This window comes from Mus caroli, chromosome 7 (assembly GCF_900094665.2).
Source record: "Mus caroli chromosome 7, CAROLI_EIJ_v1.1, whole genome shotgun sequence".
Classification (NCBI taxonomy): domain Eukaryota; kingdom Metazoa; phylum Chordata; class Mammalia; order Rodentia; family Muridae; genus Mus; species Mus caroli.
In genome coordinates this window covers 114,329,560-114,354,154 of record NC_034576.1, presented here as the reverse complement: position 1 = coordinate 114,354,154, position 24,595 = coordinate 114,329,560, and the positions used below count along the sequence as shown (strand labels likewise).

At 36.0% G+C, this 24,595-nt stretch overlaps 1 protein-coding gene across 4 annotated transcripts in view; it reads right to left on the bottom strand.

The window, feature by feature from the left end:
• Window positions 1-24,595, bottom strand: part of Usp47 (ubiquitin specific peptidase 47) — an 89,777-nt gene that overhangs the window by 36,163 nt on the left and 29,019 nt on the right. For all 4 annotated transcript variants that reach the window (XM_029480008.1, XM_021166025.2, XM_021166024.2 and 1 more), the window contains 9 exons: window positions 23,424-23,627; window positions 21,829-21,942; window positions 20,121-20,259; window positions 17,637-17,733; window positions 13,426-13,571; window positions 12,384-12,463; window positions 9,784-9,933; window positions 2,927-3,022; window positions 2,685-2,837 (listed from right to left, as the gene is read on the bottom strand). In XM_029480008.1, the coding sequence (XP_029335868.1) occupies window positions 2,685-2,837; window positions 2,927-3,022; window positions 9,784-9,933; window positions 12,384-12,463; window positions 13,426-13,571; window positions 17,637-17,733; window positions 20,121-20,259; window positions 21,829-21,942; window positions 23,424-23,627 (1,179 nt within the window). The remainder of the gene's footprint in view (window positions 1-2,684; window positions 2,838-2,926; window positions 3,023-9,783; window positions 9,934-12,383; window positions 12,464-13,425; window positions 13,572-17,636; window positions 17,734-20,120; window positions 20,260-21,828; window positions 21,943-23,423; window positions 23,628-24,595) is intronic.

Sequence of the window (24,595 nt, the reverse complement as noted above, 5' to 3'; positions counted from 1 at the left end):
TACTACAAATAGTAATTCTCAATTATATTAAACCCCATTTATGATTACTGCTACAAAGTAACAATAGAAAAATTATTATTTTCCTCAGCAACATTTAAGACAGCAACTACGCTAAGCCCCAAACAGAATCATTTATTCCCAATCCCAATAAAACATTCTCTTGATTACTGTGCAAAGGGTTACAAAAGAAGAACTAAGTCATCCATTGTCCCTGAGAACTTTGGAGTCTGCTGTACTCAGTGCAGGGATATCACACTTCTATGCCTGACTGCTTTCAACTCACAGCCACCTAGACTTAAGCTGAAGAATTCTACCTGTTATAAACTCCAAACAATTTTCTTCTCCTTTCCTTTTATAATTGATTTACATTCCTACAATATTTTTATTAATATAAATTTAGATTTCTTTAAGATGGAAGTCTTAGATGTACATAAGTAAGCTCAAGCTCATGAAACCACCAAGTAATACTCAACAAGAATAACTTTTATTGGTGGTAATAACATTTTTCTAAGGCTATTATCTAGTTCTCAGTACAGTCTTCTTCCTTTGAGGACATTTGATTCAAGACAAAAATGAAGGTGAAAAATCACCTCCAGAACTGCAAGCTAAGCATGGAGGCGCACACCTGTAACCCCAGCATCTGGGATGCAGAGGCATAAGGACTGCTAATTTCAGGCCAGCCATGAACAAGACTGTTTCAAAAAAGCAAAACAAAACCAACCAAACAGATTAAAAAAAAAAAAAAGTCCCCAAATTCCAAACAAACAAGCAAAGTCTATATTTCTTTCTCCTGGGATAGGTTTCCCTTCACAACAAATATGTCAGGAATATACAAAACACAGATCAGATCTTCATCTACATTTAAATAGGAATTTGATGAAGAATATCTCTTTTCAAGTTCAACAGATTTCCTAACTTTAATTAAGCACAATCCAATCTTGTTATTCCCTCTCTGTCTCTCTCCATACATGTGTACACACCCAGCCTGATCCACTACTTTATCAGTTCTTTACAAATGCTCATCAGCTGTAGTTGCCATTCAGTGAATATCCACTGCAGTTATAGCAGCTTCTTACAATAGCTAGACAGAAAAATGAGAGCCAAAGTTTAGAGATTTACTAGGATGTACCAAATATAAAGGCATATTATCTCTGGTGCTTTCTAGCACTGACTAGTGACATGTAGGGACCAGGTGGAGAACAAGTGAAGCAGTTAAAGACTGTCAGGACAAAGATGGAAGCTCCTCTCTACCAACACTGGAACAACACAGCTGAGGTGCAGTAAACATTGTTTTCATCATGCTCATACAAATACTATGTTGGTTAGTTTTATGTCATTTTGACACATACTATAGTCATCAGAGAGGAGGAAGTCTCTATTGAGAAAATGCTTCCATAAGATCAAGCTGTAGACAAGCCTGTAGGAGAGACAAGCAGTGCCATTCCTTGGCTGGTGGTTCTGGGTTCTATAAGAAAGCAGGCTGAGCAAGCCAAGATGAACAAGCCAGTGAGAAGCACTCCCCTCTGATCTCTGTACCAGCTCCTGCCTCCAGGTTTCTGCCCTGATTCTCTTCAATAATGAACAGTTTGTCAAAGCTTAAGCCAAATAAACCCTTTCCTCCCAAACTTGCTTTTGGTGTTTTATCTCAACAGTAACCTTAACTAAGACAAATACTAAATGAACTTGATGAGCATTTACACTTGTATTTGAACCCCTGGAAGAAAGAGATTTTACAACTAGTATTCAGTTTCAATCAGAAAAACAACACACAAAACTTTTACAGCAACAAGGATTTATCACCCTGTAACAACTACCCTTTCTGATTGGAAATAGTCCACACAATGCAGTCAGGAGAGCATCACACACACACACACACACACACACACACACACACACACACACACACACACANCACACACACACACACACACACACACACACACACACACACACACACACACACATTAAATAAAGCTAGAAAACCCTTGGAGGTCAATGAATAGAAAGAAACGGATGAACCTTTCCTGCATTCATCAAAATTCCATGTATAAACTATTTAAAGTTCCAAGTTAAAACAAAAAATAGAATCAAAGAGTAATAGATAAAACCTCTTGTATGTTTGTTTTTGTAACTTACGTGGTGGTAACCAGTACCTTAATTCCCGAAAGAAGAGTACTGGCACAAACAGAAGACAGTAAGGTTATATATTATTTCTTCATTCACTCATACATTTGCACCATGTGTATTAAAGATCAGAAATCCAGCTATAATATAGTTTCATTAATAAAGAAACTATGGAACAAGATTGTTATCCAAATTCAAGAGAGAATCCCAGAGGTGAAACCCTTTTGTCTCTTAAAGAGCTTATGCTACTCTGACCAAATAAGAATACTTGAAATGTACAGTTGCAGGAAAAGTTTTTAGCCACAGCAATAATCTCACGTGGTAAGCTAATGGAAAATGAGAAAGGTGAAAGCTTTCATCAAGAGCACACTTTAAATATATCAGTCTCAAATTCTAATTTCAAGGGATCCAAAGCCCTCGTCTGGCCTAAAGGGCATCACACACACATGTAACACAGACATACATTCAGGCAAAACACTCATATACCTAAAGTAATCTTAAAAAATTAAAATAAAAATATAAAGTATATAATGAAAAGCATAACAAGGAAATGTATTTACCTCATCTTCAATATCGATAAATGTGCTCATATCCAGCTCCTCCGGAAATGACATTCGATCATTCAGTTTAATTCTATGCATGGTTGTATAATCAAAATCAAACCTTTTCAACTGTAAGGTCAGCAGATAGGGGAAATGCAAAAACCGAAGGCCCTAAAAAGAGGCAAGTGAGGTTAGGGGGACAAATGGACAGAATACTGAATATCATCTCAGTTATAGTAATATATTTACAAGTCTCTTACCTTCCGAGCATCACACTTCTTCTTACAACGTTCACAAAAATATTGATTTGGGCCATCCAAGATCTCTGGTTGAATAAATGCATGCAATGCTTCTTCCTAGTTAGAAAAAAATGTAATTGTTTTATAATTATTTAAAACACTGCTTAATGTTAAAACTGTAACTGAAATCACCAAAACTGGTATGAATAAAATGATTAGAACAAAATTACCAGCAAAATATCATTATAATTATCATTAAAAGTCCTAATAAAATTATGTTATTTCATTCTTCATAAAAATTGCCTTGGTCACTATTTTATATTCCACCCACTTTTACTTTTTTTTTTTTAAATAAGTTTTTCAAGGCAGGATTTTACTAACTAGCTTTGTTGGTCCTGGAACTCAAAGAGATCTGCATGCCTCTGCCTCCCAAGTGCTGGCTGGCATTAAAGGCGTGTGCCACCACCACCCCACTTCTACCTAATTTCTTACTGACTTTTACACTGTGGTAGACTGAATGCTATAGAAAGGAAAAGTCCTGATCTTTAGAAAGTAGATAGGTCCTGAGCTATGAAAGGGACAAAACATTACCAATACCATGCTGTTGTTAGCACACAGAACAGAAAAGGACTGCTTCTTGTAAGCTACAGTTTTATATGTTAAGCTATTAACAAATTATGCTTCTAAATTAGCTCCAAACTGTGATTTTATCATTCTCGGGTGACGAGCTTTGCTTTAACGTAGACCATCCCCTCCCTCACACACTATGAACAGTTTAACTGCTCATATAGTTGTAGAGTGTATTTTTCAGAAGTCAAAGTAGAACAAGGAGAGTCTTACATTCTGAAGTTAGCAAATATAAAGCCAGGATCATTACAATTTTATGGCACATAATCTAGGCACAAGTGCAACCAGAAGGAACATAGCACGGACCCCATCTTCTCAGTGACGGCCTAGCTGTATTCTCCTCTCATGCTCTCACTGTTGGCCTATACAATATTGTTGTATTCTCCACAGATCCATTTTTCTTCACTACTTAGCATTTGCTTTGTTTAGAATAGGGAAACTAGTATTTCTAGGCTTTACAAATAGTAAGAACTGGAACAACACACCGAGCACTATCTCCTGCATCTCTGATACTGTGAGCAATTATTGTTAGTGACACACAGCAGCAATGCAACACGCCTCCTTACAAACAGCTATATTCAGGCATCTCCATGAGACTCTTTGCTCTGAGTCAGGGAAAGAATTCAAGATAGCTTTATCTAAGCCATTCATTCATCTTGTTTTCATTTTCATTTCTAAGATAATTATAAATTTGCACATACTTGCAAGAATTGATATTACCCAAAGATACTCTGTATACATTGCTGTTTCCTAAAATGATATTTTGCAAACTATAGAACATCATAATGGTGATGGGGTCACTAACATGATCCTCCTTCATTCAAACATTCTCAAATCACTGTTTGCCCCAGTCTGTGTATTAAGTTAGTTCTGTGTATTTATTATCTGAATTGGGTCCTCTTTCCCACAGGACAGCCAAGGCATTAAATAGTTTCTATATAAAGATAGGAATTGACCAAATTCAGTAACTCTAGTAATGGCCAACAGTGGTGCAATTCTAAAATGTATTCATAAAAAATATTTACATGACCAAGTTTATGCAAATGAAATCAGATAGTATGCCAACTTTTGTGACTGGCTTTCTTCCATCCATGTTCATTTCCTCCATTCATTCCAATTACTGCTCATTGGTATCTACAGCTTACACATATTAGAATTTGTTCAATCATTTACTTGTAAAGGCAAATCTTATCTTACTTACTTTTGAATATTAAAAATAAAAATGCAACCAATATTAATGTATAAGTTTTTATAGGCATATGAATTTACTTCTTTTAGATAAATGGCCCAGAATACAATTACTGGGACTTGTGTCAATTCCATATTCAGTTTCATAATCTGTAATGTTTACACTTATACAGCAATGTAACCCAGTTTCTCTGCATTGTGAGTTTTGAATTCTATAACTATTTTGTGTGTGTGAATGTATGTATTTGTGTATGTGTATAGGCATCTATCTGTATACTGAAGTTAAAAGTCAACGTTACAAGTCTTCTTCAATCGTTCTTCACCTTATTTTTAGAAACAGGGTCTCTTACTGACCATAAGCCCACCCAATTTGGCCAGCTAGCAAACCTTAAGCATCTTGCTAGTAAACATAAGTTAACTTCCTTTCTCCATCTCCCCAGCACTTTAAGTACTGGCATGCATCTCTATGCTCAACTTCTATGTGAGCTCTGGGATCAAAAATCAGCTTCTCAAGCTTGCACAGCTAACACTTTACTAGCTCAGCCACTGTAATGATTTGTACTGTTAACTGTTCCAGCGGCAGGAAGAAAGATCTTCATTGTAAAATCTACATTTCCTTGTAGCTAGTTGACTAAAAATATCTTTTCTGATTCTGGCATATGACTGCCTAATCTGATGAAATGCTGGTAATATCTTTTGCCAATTTTCTAAATGGACTGTGAGATTAAAAAATAAAACTGATGGCTTGAAATTATATATTTTAAATAATCCTTTGTCAGATATATGATGCACAAATAATTCTACTTCAGGAGTAAATACTTTTAATTTTGTGAGTTATATTTTTGACATTACAGCTCTTCTAATGTCTAGATTTATATGATTTTGTTTTTACTAAAGCTTTACATATTTTATATTAAAGTGTATGTTCATTCTGAATTACTATTTTGTTACTGTTGTTTTCTCATTTGCACTTGTACTTTCTTCAGGACTGAAAGCAGTCCTCTATTTTAAATTTCATTTCCACCTAATCATTGCTAGTACCCTGAAATACAATGAGTTTCGAATGTTTTTCTTATAGCTTATCCTATTTCCTTGTTATCTGCTTGTTTTAAATCTGTCTTAGGATTTTCAATATGATCATGTATATTAAAAACCAGGAACAGGTCAGCTTCGTCCTTGCTCCTCCTGCTTAAATGAGTTAGCCAGAACTCACAGTGAACAAACTGCTGAGAGCAAACAGCACTGCTTAAGACAATCTGGACATCAAGGCTCTACAAAACAAACAGGGAAGAACCCTTCTTTCTTTCTAAGACTATTTTGAATTCATATTTTGTTCTTAAAATGTTTAGTACAAGTGCCCTGTGAAACAATTCAGACTTGAAAATCTTCTTTTCCAAAATGTTTCAGTTGTGGAGTTAAGTAGCTCACTGGGTGGAGGGTTATTGAAAGAACCTAATCTGCACTTGGTGAGGAGTTGCATGTGTGATGTAACATCTTTTTTCATCCCCAATGCTTGGAATTTTTGTCCTCTCTTTTTCTGTCTTGCTGTAAGTATTTTAAAACCTACTGTTTTTAAAGAACAAAATGCTTTACCAATTACCTCTACACCCCTATTTATTTTTTTCCACTGCTTTCTGCTCTTTTATATAATTGCTTTAATTGGGTATCTTCCACTTTCCTTTTTCGAGGTTAGGTTATTATTAGTGTCATTATAAGTTAGTACAGATTATTGACTTGAAATTTACTTTTAAAATGACTATTCAGTGTTCAGTTTTCTTTTCAAAATTGTTTCACCTGTGTCTTAAAATCTGATGTTATAATTTCATTTTTCATTAAATTACAACAGTTTTTTTTTTTTTTTAGCCCTTCTTTGCCTGGTTAATTCTTGTTTTTGTTTTTTTGTTTTTATTAGATATTTTCTTCATTACATTTCAAATGCTATCCCAAAAGTCCCCTATACCCTCTCCCCGCCCTGCTCCCCAACCCACCCACTCCCGCTTCCTGGCCCTGGCATTCCTCTATACTGGGGCATATAATCTTTGAAAATGACCAAAGGCTTCTCCTCCCATTGATGGCCAACTAGGCCATCCTCTGCTACATATGCAACTAGAGACACAAGCTCTGGAGGGTACTGGTTAGTTCATATTGTTGTTCTTTCTATAGGGTTGCAGATCCCCTTTAGCTCCTTGGGTACTTTCTCTAGCTCCTCCATTGGGGGCCATGTGTTCCGTCCAATAGATGACTGTGAGCATCCACTTCTGTATTTGCCAGGCACTGTCATAGCCTCACAAGAGATAGCTATATCAGGGTCTTGTCAGCAAAATCTTGCTGGCATATGCAATAGTGTCTGGGTTTGGTGGTTGTTTATGAGATGGATCGCCGGGTGGGACAGTCTCTGGATGGTCCTTCCTTCTGTCTCAGCTTTGAACTTTGTCTCTGTAACTCCTTTCATGGGTATTTTTTCCCCATTCTAAGGAGGAACGAAGTATCCACACTTTGGTCTTCCTTCTTCTTGAGTTCATGTGTTTTGCAAATTGTATCTTGGGTATTTTAAGTTTCTGGGTTAATACCCACTTATCAGTGAGTGCATATCATGTGTGTTATTTTGTGACTGGGTTACCTCACACAGGATGATATCCTGCAGATCCATCCATCTGCCTAAGAATTTCATAAATTCATTGTTTTTAATAGCTGAGTAGTACTATGTTGTGTAAATGTACCACATTTTCTGATCAATTCTTCTGTTGAGGGACATCTGGGTTCTTTCCAGCTTCTGGCTATTATAAATAAGGCTGCTATGAACATAGTGGAGCATGTGTCCTTATTACAGTTTGGAACATATTCTGAGAATATGCCCAGGAGAGGTACTGCTGGATCTTCTGGTAGTACTATGTCCAATTTTCTGAGGAATGGCCAGACTGATTTACAACAGTTCTTAAAATGCCTATTGAGATTTTCTACTTGACCAATAACCATGCTTATTTTTTATTTCTGAATATCCCCTCTAATGAAATAAATGCTGGTGCTGGTAAAGTCTTTTGCTAATTTTCTTCTTTTTTTTTTCCTTTTCTTTTTTGAGGCAAGGTTTTATAGTGTAGCCCTGGCTGTCCTGGAACTTATTTTGTAGAACAGGCTGTCCTTGAACTCAGATATCTCTGCCTCCCAAGTGCTGGAATGAAAGGTGTATGCCACCAATGCCTGGCCTTTTGCTAATTTTCTAAGTGGATTGTGAAATTAAAAAAAAAAAACTCGATGCTTTAAAATTTTGTATATGTTTTAGATATTCCTTTGTTTGGTATATGATATGTAAATGTTCTTTTAGCCTTTAGTCTCTTCATTTCCTTCACATGAGATTCCAATTATTTGGTTATTTTCTTATTATTTCTGCTAGTAGTATCTATGCCAACTTCACTGTGTTGGAAATCACATAATCTGATTAAAAAATTTAAGAGTATTTTTACAGCCCAAGCTTTGGCCTATCTGGACTGTATTTTATGGGCATTTAAATGTGTACTTTGCAGGTAGATGGAACATTTGATGTCAATCAAATCATGGTGCTGTTGGATTCTTCTATAATTTCTTTGCCATTCTGTATAGTTGTTTTACCTATCAATTGGCAAAGGAGTAGGATACTGAAATCTCTAACAACAACTAGAAAAAAATTAGTTCGTATGTATTTTCTAAAGAAGCTATTTCTTCACGCACTTTACACTGTTAGTTGGTATGTATGTGTTTAGTAATGTCTTGATAGTATGGAAATGTTCTAAAACTGTCCTCATCTGCCTAATTTACACAGCCACTCCCGATTTCTTCTGATGTATGACACTATTTTCCACCATCTCACATAGGCATGCACTTAATTCCTTCTGGACAGCATAGTATTGGACTGTGTTTTAAAAATCTACTGTTTCTCAGTTGATATATATACACACATGTCACTAAAGTGGCCATACTATTTTCAGATTTTTGTATGTATTTTGGTTATCATTCCTATTTCCTTTCTTGTGCCTTCCAAGGATTAAACATTTAAAAAAATTCTACTGCAGTACCTAGAGTATGCTTGGGTCCTTTTCCTTTTTTGATCACTGTCCTAGTTATCAGGTTTATCAACACCATCCTTCTATTACTTCTAAGTGTCCAACCACCCCTAAGGTTTTATGCCCTATTCCATTTGTAGATCAACTGGCTTCTTAAATATTTCTTTTACCTGTACTAAAAAAAAAAAATCACATTAGACAGCATTATAATTTTGGTTCAAACATAATTTAAAAGACTTGGCAAGGAAGGAAAGTTCACTACATTTGTCCTAAACGTATTACAGATCTTACAATCTATGTTCCTCAGAATCTCCATGGACCTTGAAATATTATCAAGTGTTCCACAGAGAAAGAAATACAAATAAAATACTTATAACAAATTTCTCTGGTACAGAAATTTCTGGAACATTTACAATATGTCTTCTATCTTTCAAAAAGAAATTAAGGTGTACAATTCCTTGTGTTCCAAGAGGATCTAGTGAGTCTTGTGAAAATGAGTGCCTACAAGCTACAGTGCAGAAAAGTGCTTGAACACTGGTTACTACAAATACAATGAAGACATGTAGTACTAGCTGTAACAATTAAAAGAGAATTCCATAATGGATGAGAAAAGACCTTTCTTAATTGTAAGAGATCTTAGCATTGATTGCTAAGTCTGTAGTCATGCTAAAAATCTTACGAGGTGATCAGAAATGTTAAAATGAAAAACATGATTATAGGTGTTAAATTTGGATAACTGCTCACTTCATGTTTTAATCTTAAATATTATTGTTTATTTAAACATGAAACTAATTACTATATTACACATTTTAGATTAAATGAAAAAAGTACTAAAATTTTAAATAGAACTTCATATACTTGTCTGAAAAACTCCAGATTAACCCGACTAACATATCCTTAATTCTGTGGCTTAGTAAACAGAACACACAACCATCAATGTTGTATGTACATGTGTATACATAACATGTAAGTGTAGATTGGTGTGTGTGTTATTTGTAAATATCCAGTCAGCTGGAAGGTACATACCACACTAGCAAACGCTTGGCTGGACCCATAAGGTCGAATGACCAGTGGAATATCAAGATATGTGTCAATTCTCCAGCCTTCATAACCGCATTCCAGACACCTCACATAATCTTTCAGCTTGCCTTGGTACAGCTCATTTATAAGATCAGCCTAAAAACAACATCCACATTTTAAAAAATGTTCCTTGTTACAAGCAATTTTAAGTTATATCAATATACAATTCCTTGGTATTAAAAGAGACACAAAACGATATTGATTTTTTCCTACTAAAGTTTTAGAAAGCCAATATAATAAATATCTAAAATTTCGGGAACAAAATTGACAATTGAAAAACCACCTGAAAAATAAATTAATAAAATTAAATTATCACTAATTTAAGACAAAATGTATATAATTAACTATTTCAATACTCTCAAATCAATAAAACTCTCAAGTAGTAAAATAGATGGTAATGACATCAATTATCAATCACTATGTTCCTTTTCTTTAGACTGGATCCTAATCCACACTAGTCAGTTAGGTTGTTACAGAGCTAAGGAGCTGTCTGTGTTCTGAATGCCTTACACAAACACCACTAGTCTCACAGTTTATTCTGATTTATAAAATTCCATTGCTAACTCGGGCAAAGAAAAATTTAAATTTTAATAATAAAGATAAAATAATTTAGAGAAGGTTAAGATATAAAAATTCAAACAATATCTTAGAATTAATCTCCCTCAAAATATCCTCATCTAAAAGAATGCATCTCTCACCTACTTCTCACAGCCAACCAGGGCTCTTCTGACTCAAAGTAGGCAAGTAATTCCCTAAGTAATGACCCTTCATATGAATGTCTTGCTTCAAGATTCTTTTGTTTGTTCTTTGGTTTTTGAGACAGGGTTTCTCTGTATAGCCCTGGCTGTCCTGGAACTTGGCCTTGAACTCAGAAATCTGCCTGCTCTTCTGACTCAAAGTAGGCAAGTAATTCCCTAAGTAATGACCCTTCATATGAATGTCTTGCTTCAAGATTCTTTTGTTTGTTCTTTGGTTTTTTGAGACAGGGTTTCTCTGTATAGCCCTGGCTGTCCTGGAACTTGGCCTTGAACTCAGAAATCTGCCTGCGTCTGCCTCTCAAGTGCTGGCTCAAGATTCTTGTTATCAAATTTTAGGAAGTCAGAAGGGATGCCTCAGCTGATCTTAATGAAGTGCTGACTCACAGAGAGGAATGTGAACAAGGAGGAAGGATAACTTCAGACCTATGAAGAAGAAACAGCCCCTAATGCCATTTATATAAATTACTCAACCCCATAGGATTACACAGAGAAATCACCAGGTTGTTTAAATGTTTTTGTTTTTTAAATAATTTCTCAAGTAAAAAACAAATCGGGCTGGTGAGATGGCTCAGCGGTTAAGAGCACTGACTGCTCTTCAAAGGTCCTGAGTTCAAATCCTAGCAGCCACATGATGGCTCACAACCATCTGTAATGAGATCTGACATCCTTTTCTGGAGTGTCTGAAGACAACTACAGTGTACTTACATGTAATAAATAAACAAATCTTAAAAAAAAAAAGTAAAAAACAAATCAGAGAGAAAACATGCTAACTAGTTTCCTTCCTCATAATTTTACATCTTTTGAAATGTCCAGGATAGATCTACACACCTTCAGACTAGATTCACCAAAGCTGCCTACTCTAATACAACTGGCTTGATGGATCTTTCTTCATTTTCCTGCCTCAGTCAGGTCTTCTGCATATAGAATTTTGGTTCAAATAAGTGTCAAAAAAAAAAAATCTGGTATTTCCCCACTTTTTTTTTTTTTTTTTTTTGCAAATCAACAGTTATAAAACAATACTTATTTGTATTTATAAATTCTTTTATATATTTTCTATTCATCTTTTAAAAGTTCGGGTATAGGCCTGATTTCATAATGTACAAATGGGTCCCACCGATTGTTTAATAAAAGATTCTCTTCCAAGCCATTGCAGTATTCCAATCACAGGTCCTTGTGCCTGCCACCTTTGGACCTCTTCCTCTTTCATCTCTGGGCTGCTCTATTATACTCTCAATTGAAAAAATGCCTCCGTAATATCTAGCTGTAGGCAAGCTTGTAGGGCATTTTCTTAATTAGTAATCGATATGGGAAGGCCCAGCCCATTGTAGGTGGTGCCATCCCTGGGCTGGTGCTCCTGGATTCTATAAAAGAGCAGGCTGAGCAATCTACGGGGAGCAAGCCAGTAAGCAGCACTCCTCCATGGCCTCTGTATTAGCTCCTGCCCTGTTTGAGTTCCTGTCCTGACTTCCTTCAATGATAGACTATGATGTAGTAGTGTAAGTCAAATAAACCCTTTCATCTCCAAGGTGCTTTAGGTCATGGTGTTTCATCTCAGCAACAGAAACCATAACTAGGACAATGAAGAAACCAAGGTCTGTAGTGGTTTGATGAAAATGCTTCAGACTCGGTCAATAACAGATGAGAGTTCCATATAGTTGGAATTTAACTTCTAACTATAGCAGACTGATGCCCAAGTCTTAAAAAAATCCAACAAATTAAAAGCCATTTTAAGATCCTATCTGCCTTCTTAGCACACTGTCCCTTTACCTTGAGAGAGAGTGAATTTACCTGTTCTGTTTGCTTCCATTTCTGTTCCAAAGCATCAAACATAACACGGCACAGTTCTTGTACATCATGCTGTTGCCAAGCTATTTAATATAAAATTTAATTAAAAATAGTATCAAACAATATACATTGTGTTACTGTTTCAACATAAATACAAACATGGACAAATCTATTTTAAGAAGTTTTAAGAACATAGGAAGAAATACTGCAGCTATGAAAGGACAGTCACAAAAAATAATCAAACCAATGCTGTATAAGTAGCATTAGCTTTGTGGTACACAGTACTTGTTCATTTTTATTGTAAAGAAATGTGTTAGACGCCCACATTAAGGACATTTCTTCCTGCATCAGACAGAAAACCACAACAACCAAATGTAGAGCTACAGAGTCAGGTCCTAATGGATGTATCTAGGACATCTATGTAATGACAATTAATGAGAAAAGAGGCCATCATTTTTTGTTTTGTTTTTCAAGACAGTGTCTATGTGGCCCTGGTTCTCCTGCAACTCACTCTGTAGACCAGGCTGGTCTCAAAATCACAGAGATTCACCTCTCTCTGCCTTCTTAGTACTGGGATTAAAGATGTGTGCCACTACTACACAGCTAAGAAAAGAGGGCACGAATTTTAAAGAGAGCAAGGAGAAGAATATAAGAGGGTTTGGAGGGAAGAAAGAAGACAGAGAAATGATATAATTACACTATAATCTCAAAAAACAATAAAAATGAAATAATATTTTTTAAAGTTACAAAGTTAAAAAAATTGCTCCTTTTTAATAAAGTTTTTTCCAGTATCTTTATTATGTCAAAAAATGTTTGAAAAAAACTATAAAAAATTTTAAACTCATTAAAAATAGAACATATCAAATTCAATTATAAGAGAATATTAATTGTTAAAATTTATCTCTCAGATACTAAGTAATTAAAAGTAAATTACTTTACCATCCAAACAAAAAGCAAGATGTTTGAGGTAAAGACAGTAACAGGTGTGACACTAATCCAGAAGTCTCTGAACACTAGAAGTCATTATCATTAAAAGAATGATTACCCTCACTGCTATCCCATCCAAAGCTCCTTGTAACATCTGTGGTCTCAATTGCTCTCTTTTTGCTGGTTTGTAACAAAACAAAAAGCCTTTGAAGCTGGTATGGGATACTCGTCACAGGATCTTCTTCAGAGTCTTCAAATTCCCACCTAGGAGAGGATGAGATCATGTTAATTATATCAAATTATTTCATTTCATATTCAAAATCAAAACCATCACATAAGATCTTAATTCTAGGCAATACACAGAATTTGGGTATTAACTAAAACTAAGAATATCTAATCAGTCTTTCTCTAATTTACAAATTCAAAACTAAACAAAAGACACAAGGCAGCTCCAGTCTTGAGAATAAAAGACAAAGCTCACTTAAATGTAAGGGTCAGATCTGAATCTGATGAAAACCTTGTCCTAGTAAGTAATTCACAAAAAAATGTAGAATATCCACTGACAAAACATTAAAACCCAAACTCAAACTCGGAAAAAACATATTCAATGTATGTTTTCAGAGAATTACAAAGGAGAACAAAAGAAGTTAAAAACAGATTAAGTCAATTAAGAATCATACTGATCAATTATAACGTTTATACATTATCAATTATAATGTTATATGTCTTGTTTGGATCTGCCTTATAAAAATGGCTCAAAAAGTTATGTCGCCATCACAGGAACTCAAACACTGAGCTGTTATAACACAGGTGAAATGAAGTTATGCCTGCCAAGTCATCGGGATGGCAGTTTACATATAGAGCAGTGGTTCTCAAACTTTCTAATGGTGCATTCGTTTAAGACAGTTCCTCATGTTGTGGTGACCCCCAACCATAAAATTATTTTCATTGCTACTTCATAACTTTAATTTCACTAATATGAATTGTAATGTAACTACCTGATATGTAGGATATCTAATAGTGACCCCTGTGAAAGGGTTGTTTAATCCCCCATCCCCAAGGGGTTGTGACCTACACGTTAAGAACCACTGATATAAAAAGATGAGATTACCAATTGGTGCCATTCAAAGCTGGGTAATGAGTACACATGGACTTATGGTACCATTTCCTCATTTGTAAATGTTTCAAATATTCAACTATACATTTTTAAAAAGCTATTAATGAGGCTGTAGAGATGGATCAGTGGTTAAGAGCATTGGCTGTTATTCTAGAGGACCAGAGTTCAATTCCCAGCATCCACACGGCAGCTCATAACTGTGTGTAACTTATGTTTCAGTGAATCTGACTTCCTTATACAGACATACAAGCAGGCCAAACTCCAATGCACATAAAATTTAAAAAGTTATTAAGTAAATAAAATAATCCCAGTAGAATTTTATTTTCATAAATTTGTAAGTGATCATCTAGGCCTAGCTACAGGGACTCCCAGATAAAAAACTTAGGATCATATGGCAGAGAAAAGACTGGATAACCCCAGTTGGCTACTATACTCTGGAATTCTTAAGGTGTTAAACATATTTAACAAAACAAAATGCAAACCCCCAAACATTAAGAATACTATTAATGGTGTCCTGTCTAAAACTGGCAATGCTAAGATCACTCCACTACTCTATTTCTTTTTTAGTTTCAAAAGAGGCTGACTATGAAGTTTCCTACTTTCCTGTTTACAAATGGTTTTGCTTTGACTCCATCCCTCTGTCAAGTGTTCACTGTTTCTTATATTAGGACTGAGAGGCTGCACCTGTATGGCTCTTCCCCCTTTTCCCCATGTGCAAACCCTTCAGCCTCTGACTCACTTTTCTTCTCTGAGACCACATGTGCTTTACCTTCCTCTATACTCAACCACCGGCTCTCCTGTTAGTTATCCTTATGGAAGGTTTTAGAATTGAAATTATAGGATCTCAGAATTCCATTACAACCTTAAAAGGTTATACATTTTGCTGGGACTTGCGATTTCATAGGTTATACAGTCAGACACTTTGTTGACACATTCAATTCTTCCCATTCTTTTACTACTAAAAAGATTGCCCGAGTGTCATCTCAGGTTTTCACTCAGAAATACCAGTACTACCCACAACTGCCATTCTGACCCCATGCATCCCAGTTCAGCTTAATCACAGGCCCTCGAAAGGACTTCTTTCAAATCATTCTTTGAACCTGTATTACATAAGCTTTCCTAATAATTCATAGAATGTATCACAAGCCTTCAAGTCAATAATGAAGCGTCTATGTGGGCCATATACAAAGGATGAATGTGCAAGTTCATCTTTCACTGTGGTGCTGCTCCTGTGCAGTCCAGTGAGGGCCGTAGGTTTATCTACACTCTGATATCAGTGCTCTTAGGCTTGGTTCTGCTGTCACTGCTGTAAACTTCTATCTATAACCTCAATGTCAAAAGTCCACCTCATTGAATCTGTGTTTTAACCCTTATCCCTACTCACAGTGGATTTCAATGGCCCCAAAACACTTCTGTACTTACAGTTCTTGGGGTCCCTTGAAGGCTGCTCTCATGGCTGTTTCCCTTCCTCACTGTTACTGTCTATGACCCTTCTCAACAGTTCCTCCAGAAGTTACTCTCTCTACTTTGCTTTATTATCTCCCTTGGCATACTGGGCTTGTAAAATGAACTTATTTATATAGGTTCTCTATGGAAGCTCTTAAGGGGGAATTCACGTCTTATTAACATCGTGAACTCTGTGTCAGATATAACTCATGGTAATGCAGTCAGTGTCCAAGGAATGCTTGCTACCCAATAGCCTGCTCTACAGAGCTGCAAATTTGCAGGCTACCTTCAGAGTTTGAGAACACACAGTTAAACAAGCACCTAGGATGTCAGGCAGATTTGTAGCAGCAGGCAATCATCTTGGAGTACTTAAATCTTCCCAGCAGGTTCTAGCCCATCCCAGCCATTGTGCTCATCTAGGGGCTTCTGCAGCTCACCTGAATCAACTGCCAACAGCTATAGCACAGGGACAACAGCAATTGCATCCTGGCACCTATAGTGTGGCCTCAGCAGTATCTGTGTATTTAGTAACTGATTTTACCAAATGGTGATAACAGCAGCAGCAGCAGCAACAACAACAAATAATTCACAGCTATTCTGAGAAGTGGGTGAGCATATAAAAGGGCTCTCAATAGTCCTAACACATTATTTAAGGAGCACTAACTACTATTCACTATGACATCTAAAAGTTTCCTTATAATGTCCTCTTTCTTGTCAACCTGGCCCAAACACACCTACTTCATGACCTATTTCAAGCTCTATCTATTTCACTAAGCCTAATATCTATATATCTATTTCACTATTTCTCCATGTTTCACTAATATCTCTCCTCTTTCAGCTCTTGTGGCACTTAGCTGACCCCAAATGTTAAATGTGAAAGAAATTATTTCACAACACACAGGTATTTATTATAGACAGATCATAAATTACTTGAAAACAAAGATCTTACTTTTCCTACATCTCTATCCTCCTAAGAACCTAGAATATAATTATTGCTAGGCAGCAAATGATAATGAATTAAAAGTGTCTGTTTCTACAAGCAAATCCAGAGAACAAGCTTACAAGTGAATATATGGGTGAGAACACAAGCAATACAACCAATGCCACTACAACTTTAAAGAGAATTCAAATACATAGATTATTTCAAAGGAGCCACTCAAAAGGAAGAGAAAAAGGAAAAAGAATCAGTTTACTTAGACTTTAAAAGTCTAATTTGCTGGGCATAGTGGCACATGCCTATAATCCCAGCATTTGGGCAGGTGGATTTCTGTAAGTTCAAGACCAGCATGATCTACAGCATGAGTATGACAACCGGGGCTACCCAGAGAAACCCTGTTTGGAAAACAAAACAAAACAAAACAAAGCACTCCCTAAGTTACAGATACTTACTAAGCAGAAGTACATGAACTATACTATAAGAAAATAATCATAAAATGGCTGAAATTTACTAGACATGGACTTCTTCCATAAAGCATTTAAGGTATATGATCTAGTCTTAGAAATATACAAACACATTTAACAAACAAGCTTATATTGTATTTTAATTAGAGTTTATGAGTTCCAAAAATAACACTGAATTCTTAAATTTAGAGAGGGAAGAAAATCAATGCATATGTTCTGGATTCTCTCAAAATCAGACACTCCTTTCCCTAAAAAAGCAGTAAAATTATGAATGGGGACATTCTATAAAGGTAAATTTAATTTAGGATTTTAAAACTGTACTTTTATTCTTACTTTCACTTATAGAACATTTTTCAAATACTCACTTATATAATGCATTCCTAAATTCAGGAGTCATAAAAAGTGTTTGCAAAAGGCTATTCAAATAGCACGTCATCGCCTGGTTTACTAATCCCACATAACCTTTAAAGAGAAAATACAAATATAGATAGATCAGCACTTGGGCTAAAACACTACAAAAACAAAAAATACATAACAGAGGACAAGACTGCTTCGTTGGAAATTATTTCTGTTTTTTTGTTTTGTTGGTTTTTTTTTTTCCAATGCCACTTAAGAAAGTTCTCTTCTGCAGTATGTATTAGGTAAACTTTCTCAACACAAGTCAGGATACTTTGTTACCAAGATACAAATAGATATTATATGGTATTTAACAAGATATTATGAATAACACATGTACTACACTAGGTTATATTAGAGTGTAAATAATCTTATTCTCTAAGTCTAAACACCAATAATTAAGATGGAAATATATAAGCATTTTCACTTTAAACATCATATATAACACACGAAGACCCAACTAGCCCAACTGCCTAATTGCCTCTCCCCGACCCCCGTCACCAACGCTGTGAATCAAATTTTATTTGATTTGCAGTACTAATACAGGGAGCAAACTCAGATCCCCATGCTTATGAATTTTCTTAAGCATTATCCATTTTCTTAAAAGCATTATTTCACGAGCTAAGATAAAAATAAGCAAAATAACTAAAAGTGGTTACTACATGGAGTACTGTCAATGCCTTTTAATTTTATAATGTGACAAATGGCATGTTTTATTTGCAAAAAAATAACAACACTTCTGAAAACCATTATTTTAATTTCAATGAATTAACAAGATAGGGAATTGGACCTAATACCCAGCATTCTGTGTCTCATATAAAGGACTTAGCTGTCAGAACAAATATCAAACTATTTCAAGAATCTTGATTTGTTAAAGCTGCAACTTTTTCAAAGTATCCTAATAATCTCAGAACAATCTTCACAGTATTTATTTAAAACAAGATGAACAATTTTCTGTCCTGACTCAGAGCAGTCCCACTAGCATTTTGGGAAGTAAACCTGGAAATTGACATTTTAAGCAATCATTTCTACATGACTTTTGAAGAAATAAATCCTTGTGACTTTACAAGCAATTTTGCTATGTGCTATACTTTGAAATAATTCTGCATCCTCTTTTATCCTGGGTGGTATGCATCCAAAATCCACTGACAGAAGTTATAAACCAAAGACCATATTCCCTTTTGCTATTTCCAGAGCAAATAAACTCCATCGTGATTAGCTATGAGAAAATCATTCTAAGTTCTAATTATAAAATATAATAAATATAATACTATAGGTCATATTAAAACAAAGTCTGGAATGTACATCTATGGCTTTACTATTGAGATAGGTGTTGAATGAGATATTTAAAATCTTTTTCGAATTTTTAAAAAGATTAAAAAACCATGCTTAGCATTAACTAGCTGTTAAAAGACATCTCTGTACTTGTTTTTATTTCTTTCAACATGGACGAACACGACCTTATGAAAAAGGTTTGTTGTAAGTTGAAGACATAACATGGATCTAGATTATATTCATAAGGTAACTAACCAATCATATATACATGAAACCTTCAAATAAGCTAGCCTAGTGAGATGAAATAAAATTTTAATAATCTAGGGCTGGAGAGAGGGCTCAGCAGTTAAGATCACTGGCTGTTCTTCCAAAGGACCCATGTGGAAGCTCACAACTGTCTGTAACTCCAGTTCCAGGGGATCAGACAACCTCTTCTGTCCTCAGTGGGTAACGTACACATATGGTGTATAGATACGCATTATCAAACACCTATACACATTAAATAAACAAAAAACTTTAATGTAATCTAGGCTTAATCATATTCAGAAAAAAAAAAACCTAACAGGTTAAAAACATTTGTTTCTTTTTATTTTATTTGTATATGTGTCTTGACTGCATGTATACATATGTATATATACCACATATGTGCCTGTGGAGGTCAGATGAGGGCATTGGATCTCCTGGATGGAGCCACAGATGATTGTGAACCCCAACATGAGTGGTGAAAACCTAATTTACTTCAATCATAACAATTTTAAACTAAAAAATATAATAGGCCCAATAAAATAAGTATGTTCTGTCTGCTTCATGGAAGCATATTCCCTCACAGCCCATCTGAATCTAAAAAAGGGAAAAAAAAAGACTTCATTTCCAGAGAAGCCGACTTCAGAAATGTCAGAATGCACTCTTGACCAAAAGTAACCAAAATAACTTTTCTTCAGAACACAATATCCATTATTTTTTAGACTGTAGATAAATAAAGGTAGAAACAATGCAGTTAAGAGAGCAAGTGGATGAGGGAAGAAATGGTACACCGTCCTAGCAGTGCTGACTCTGCTGTTGCTGGCCAGTCATCTTGCTCTGAAGCTCAGTTCCTACTGATGAAATGAAGAAATTCAATTAAGCCTGAACTTGCTGAGATTATGACTGTATGAAACACAACAATACGTAGGTCTTACCAGTTTCTGACTTGTTCAAAATTGATGAATAGGAGTAGTTCTGGCTGACATAATCATTGGTAGAGGCCACAGAACCTTCTCTTGGCAGTGGACCTATGAACCTGTCATGTACGCTGTCATCCACGTTATTGGAGTCCTCCTAAAAAGCAGCACAACCAGCATTTACTGAGAAAAAGTTGAAGCATGCTAAGACTGCTTCTAACAGGCACCCAAGGAAAGTGTGTCCTGGGTTTCCTACAGGCAGCTCTGAAAGATGTCTCACTCAGAGGACTAGGCAATACTCAGAAGACTGGCCCCTTCCAAAGAACTTAATTTTGTAGATTCCTTTAAAGCCCTCCTTCAAATGTCTTAGATGTACCACTCTGAAGTCCTGAGTGAGCACTTCATAGTCACTTTTAAAGCTTAGGCCTAGAAGCTGAGGCTGTTCAGAAGCTACTGGATGGAATGGAGAGCTGCTCAGTCTCTAATGAGAGACTTCCTGTTAATGTGTAATACACTGAAAAGGGTTAAAGGGCACAAACCAGCATCAGCAGTGGAGATGAGGCAATGACGGTGACTAAGCAACTGAAGCTGCAACTCTTAACACCGAGACTCTGGAGCTCTGCTCTAATAGCTAATTCCAATTTCAGAGTCACCCCAAACCAATCAAAACCCTGTGATGCCACAAAACAAAAGATGAGCTTCAGGGTGCCTCAGAGTGCTGCTTCAGCATGAACACACTGCTTATCACCATCTCCGGCTCAAAGGGACAGCTCTATTCACAGCACATTTCTAACTGAAGGCCATTAAATAGAACAACTTGTTCTAAGCAAATTGTAGTGAAGAGAAAGGCTCTGAAAAAATCCATATTCTCTGACCTTAGTTTTTCAGTCTGTAACACCTACGCAAATCAGACCAGGCCTTTAAATTTTTCCACATCTACATCCTCTGGAACTTATAACCATCAAACAAGATTTACTTACCATAGTGAATTTTTGTTTTGCTTTGAGATTGTATATTTAAATTTTGTGTGTTTGAGTATTTGCCTGCATATATGTCTGTGCACTATATGCATGCAGTACCTGAAAAGGCCAGAAGAGAGTATTGAATCTTCTGGGACTGGAATCACAGTTGTGGGCTGCCATGTGTGTGCTAGGTAGGAATCAAACCTTCATCCTTTACAAGAGCAGCCAGTGCTCTTAATCTCTGAGCCATCTCTCCAGCACCCACAGTAGTTTAAAAAGAAATAGTATCTCGAATGGATAGTGCTTTTACTTCTATTTGCACACCTCTTCAAAAGTCAAAACTCTGGAAAAATGCCCTTCTAATTGGGAGTCAGTGGGCTCAACAGGAATGCCTGTTCAAATAAGTGAACTGTGGTGAGTAAGTCAATGAAAGCACCTGATTGACATGGGGATTGGGGAGGGGGGGGTGTGTGGAGAATGCGAATGGAAATGGTCTCCCAAAAGAACTAATGAGTTTTATACTGAGCCATAGAAAAGGCAATGGGACTACAAGTTTGCACGGTTTTCTAACCTGAGCCTCCCCATCCTTTGCATAGCAGTAGTTCCAGTGAGGCAACAAACTAAATGTTACAATGGTGCTGTGGAGACCTGAGGCTCTCATGCCAACACATTCAACTATCATTATCACGCAATTGTACATCCCTTCTTCCTTCTGAAAACTGCATTCCCAGTGCACAAAAATTATGTCTTTCTAAATAGCTTACCAGCAACATCTGAGGCGGTTCACCATCTTTATCTGTCAAATGCAGAAAGTTCTTCTTTCCTGGCTCAAAATTAGCATCAAGAAGAGACTTGTCACTGGTGTGATCCAGTGGTGCCTATGGTACAAAATAATGTTAAGAGCATATATAAAAACGTGATAATAAAATACCAAATACATACATATTTACATGCAAATATTTCAGTAATGATTTGGCTAAATTTCTTTTAAGCTAGATTTTGAATGAACCCCTCTATCATGAGCTGAATTGCTAAGCTCAATTGACAGTATATGCTGTGAGCATCCCAGAGGTTCACATTCCCCAGCATCTAAAACCCCAAACAAAGAAAAGGCTAAGGGATTGATGTTAAGCATAATGTGTACCAAAAATCAATACTGCTTATATATGCACATAGATTTCTTTTTCTAAATTGTATGCAATGCAATACAATAGATTTTCATAAAAACTAGAAAACGTTTATATAACTACTGAATAAATCCTCCAATCTCCAAGAATGTCAAAAATTTTTTTTTTTTTTTTTTTTTTTTTTTTTTTTTTTTTTTGCTTTTTGTTTTTAAAAATTTAGCAACAGCACAGGAAAACAGAGTACTATGAACATACCAGAAATTCTGAGAAATTAAAAAATAAGATAGAAAACAGTTATGACTTATGAAAAAAACAAATCTAGAAAAACCCTAAAGCTCAAAGTACCTACAGTTCAAAGTGCCTCCAGGAGACTTATGGAGATAAAGGTGGTAGGAAACACTAGGCAAAGGTCACTCAGGTGAACAAATGAGAAAAGGCGTTCTGGTCAGGCCAGCCCCTCCTTTTCCTTCTTGGACTAAGCAGTGGACATCAGAATTTATTCTCTCTGGATACTACAGCCACCAAGGTAGAGAGCAGAACCATGCAACCAGATGCTGGTCATCTCTCAGCCCCAGTGAGATAGGCTAACATCGGCATGTCCCATCCCTCTAACATGAAAATGGAAACTGAATACTGCACATTTAATCAGCCTCCATGCAGATTCTTGACTACAAAGATCTCCCAGTAAAACAAGAATCACTAAGCCTTTGGGGAGATGCTGCAGTATAGAAATGAGACAACACAGAAAATGAAACAGAAACATCACAAAGGAAGCAAGCAGTTACTACCACAGAAACTGAGACATAAAACAAACTCACACATCTGAGACTGCATACATCAGAAATACCTTTGAGCTTGAGAGTTAAAATGCACAGTTACAGAAATAAAAGGAAATAAAAGTGATTTTATTCATAATTTTTATTAAAATAAACTTCCAGTAAACATGAAAATTTTCCTTTAGTTGATATGTATAATAGTCACCTTTTTATGAATACAAAACTGATGACCTGATATTATGCAAATTTTAGGACAACAACTGGTGACTCTAGAACCAAGGCAAGGGAAGAGGGATCAGTCACTGTGTCTATATTTAGCCACTACGGTTTTGATAACCATATAAAGGAAATTGTAATGTCCAAGCTTTCATTTTATCACCACTAACAACATCAGTAATCACAGCTATGACATTATTATTAGCAGCTTAAGCAAATGCTTTAAGTCTGAGGGTTTACCATATCAGCAGTATTGACTCCATTTCCCCTGGTCAAATCAAAGGTTCCATTTATGTAGCCTACTTTGTTGGCCACATCTTCAAAGAGCTTTCGGACTGGGGTAGATGCTGGTAAATTTAATGTGATCCGTTCACTCACTGTCTTCGAGTTAGTAGTGTCTTGTATTATACATAAGACTCTAGGTTCTTCAGCAGCATTTTCTATCTGAAATTTTTAAAAAGTTTCAATTATTCTTAAAAGAAACACAAGTATAACTAACCATAAAATTTTATGATCAGAGTAAAGAACCCATAAGACAGTATTTTCTCTGTGTTGTTTTACTCTGAAACACATCCCAATAGATCATGTCAAACATAAGCACCATGATTGCTTTGGGGGGAAGTAGCCATTCCTATGGGTATCTGCTTCTACCTTTTAAGATTATAAAGCAATAGAGCCAAGAAGCCATGAAAACTTAAAAGTTAAAAATTACAAAATGTAGGGCTAAAGCAATGACTCAGGTTAAGAGAGCCTGTTGCTCTTCTAAAGGGCCTGAATTTAGTTCTCAGTACTCGTGCTGAGCATGAGCTCATATGCACTTCTAACTCAGCTCCAGAGCCAGTGCTCTCTCTCTTCTGGCCTCCTGAATTTAGTTCTCAGTACTCGTGCTGAGCATGAGCTCATATGCACTTCTAACTCAGCTCCAGAGCCAGTGCTCTCTTCTGGCCTCCACAGGCACCAAGCATTTTGGTGGTGTACAGACACGCATGCTGGCAAAACACTCATACATGTAAAAAATTCTCAATTAACAAGTTTGACCTTTAAAAATATATCATTACCAAGTGTTTTCAGCTATCAACCTGGAAACTGAATTATACATTTTCCTTCCTTCTTTTTATCAGTAAATGTCAAGACAATTTTTAAAAATATATATATATCCTTCCCCCCAAAAAAAGTATGCCCTAAACCCTCCCTTAAGCTCTTGAAAATACTGACTTTCTTTTCCATTTCTTATGATACTAACAGTTAAATCAACTGTGTCTGAACACACCAGATGCTTGAGTAGAAGAAATTCCCTCTTCCTCATGTAATGGCAACCTCAACATGAGTTACCTATATCTACCCAGCTTCTAAAACCAGAGCCAAGCTGAGCGTCTTCCAGTTCCAGCTTTCCTCTTCTAGTCTACTTAGGT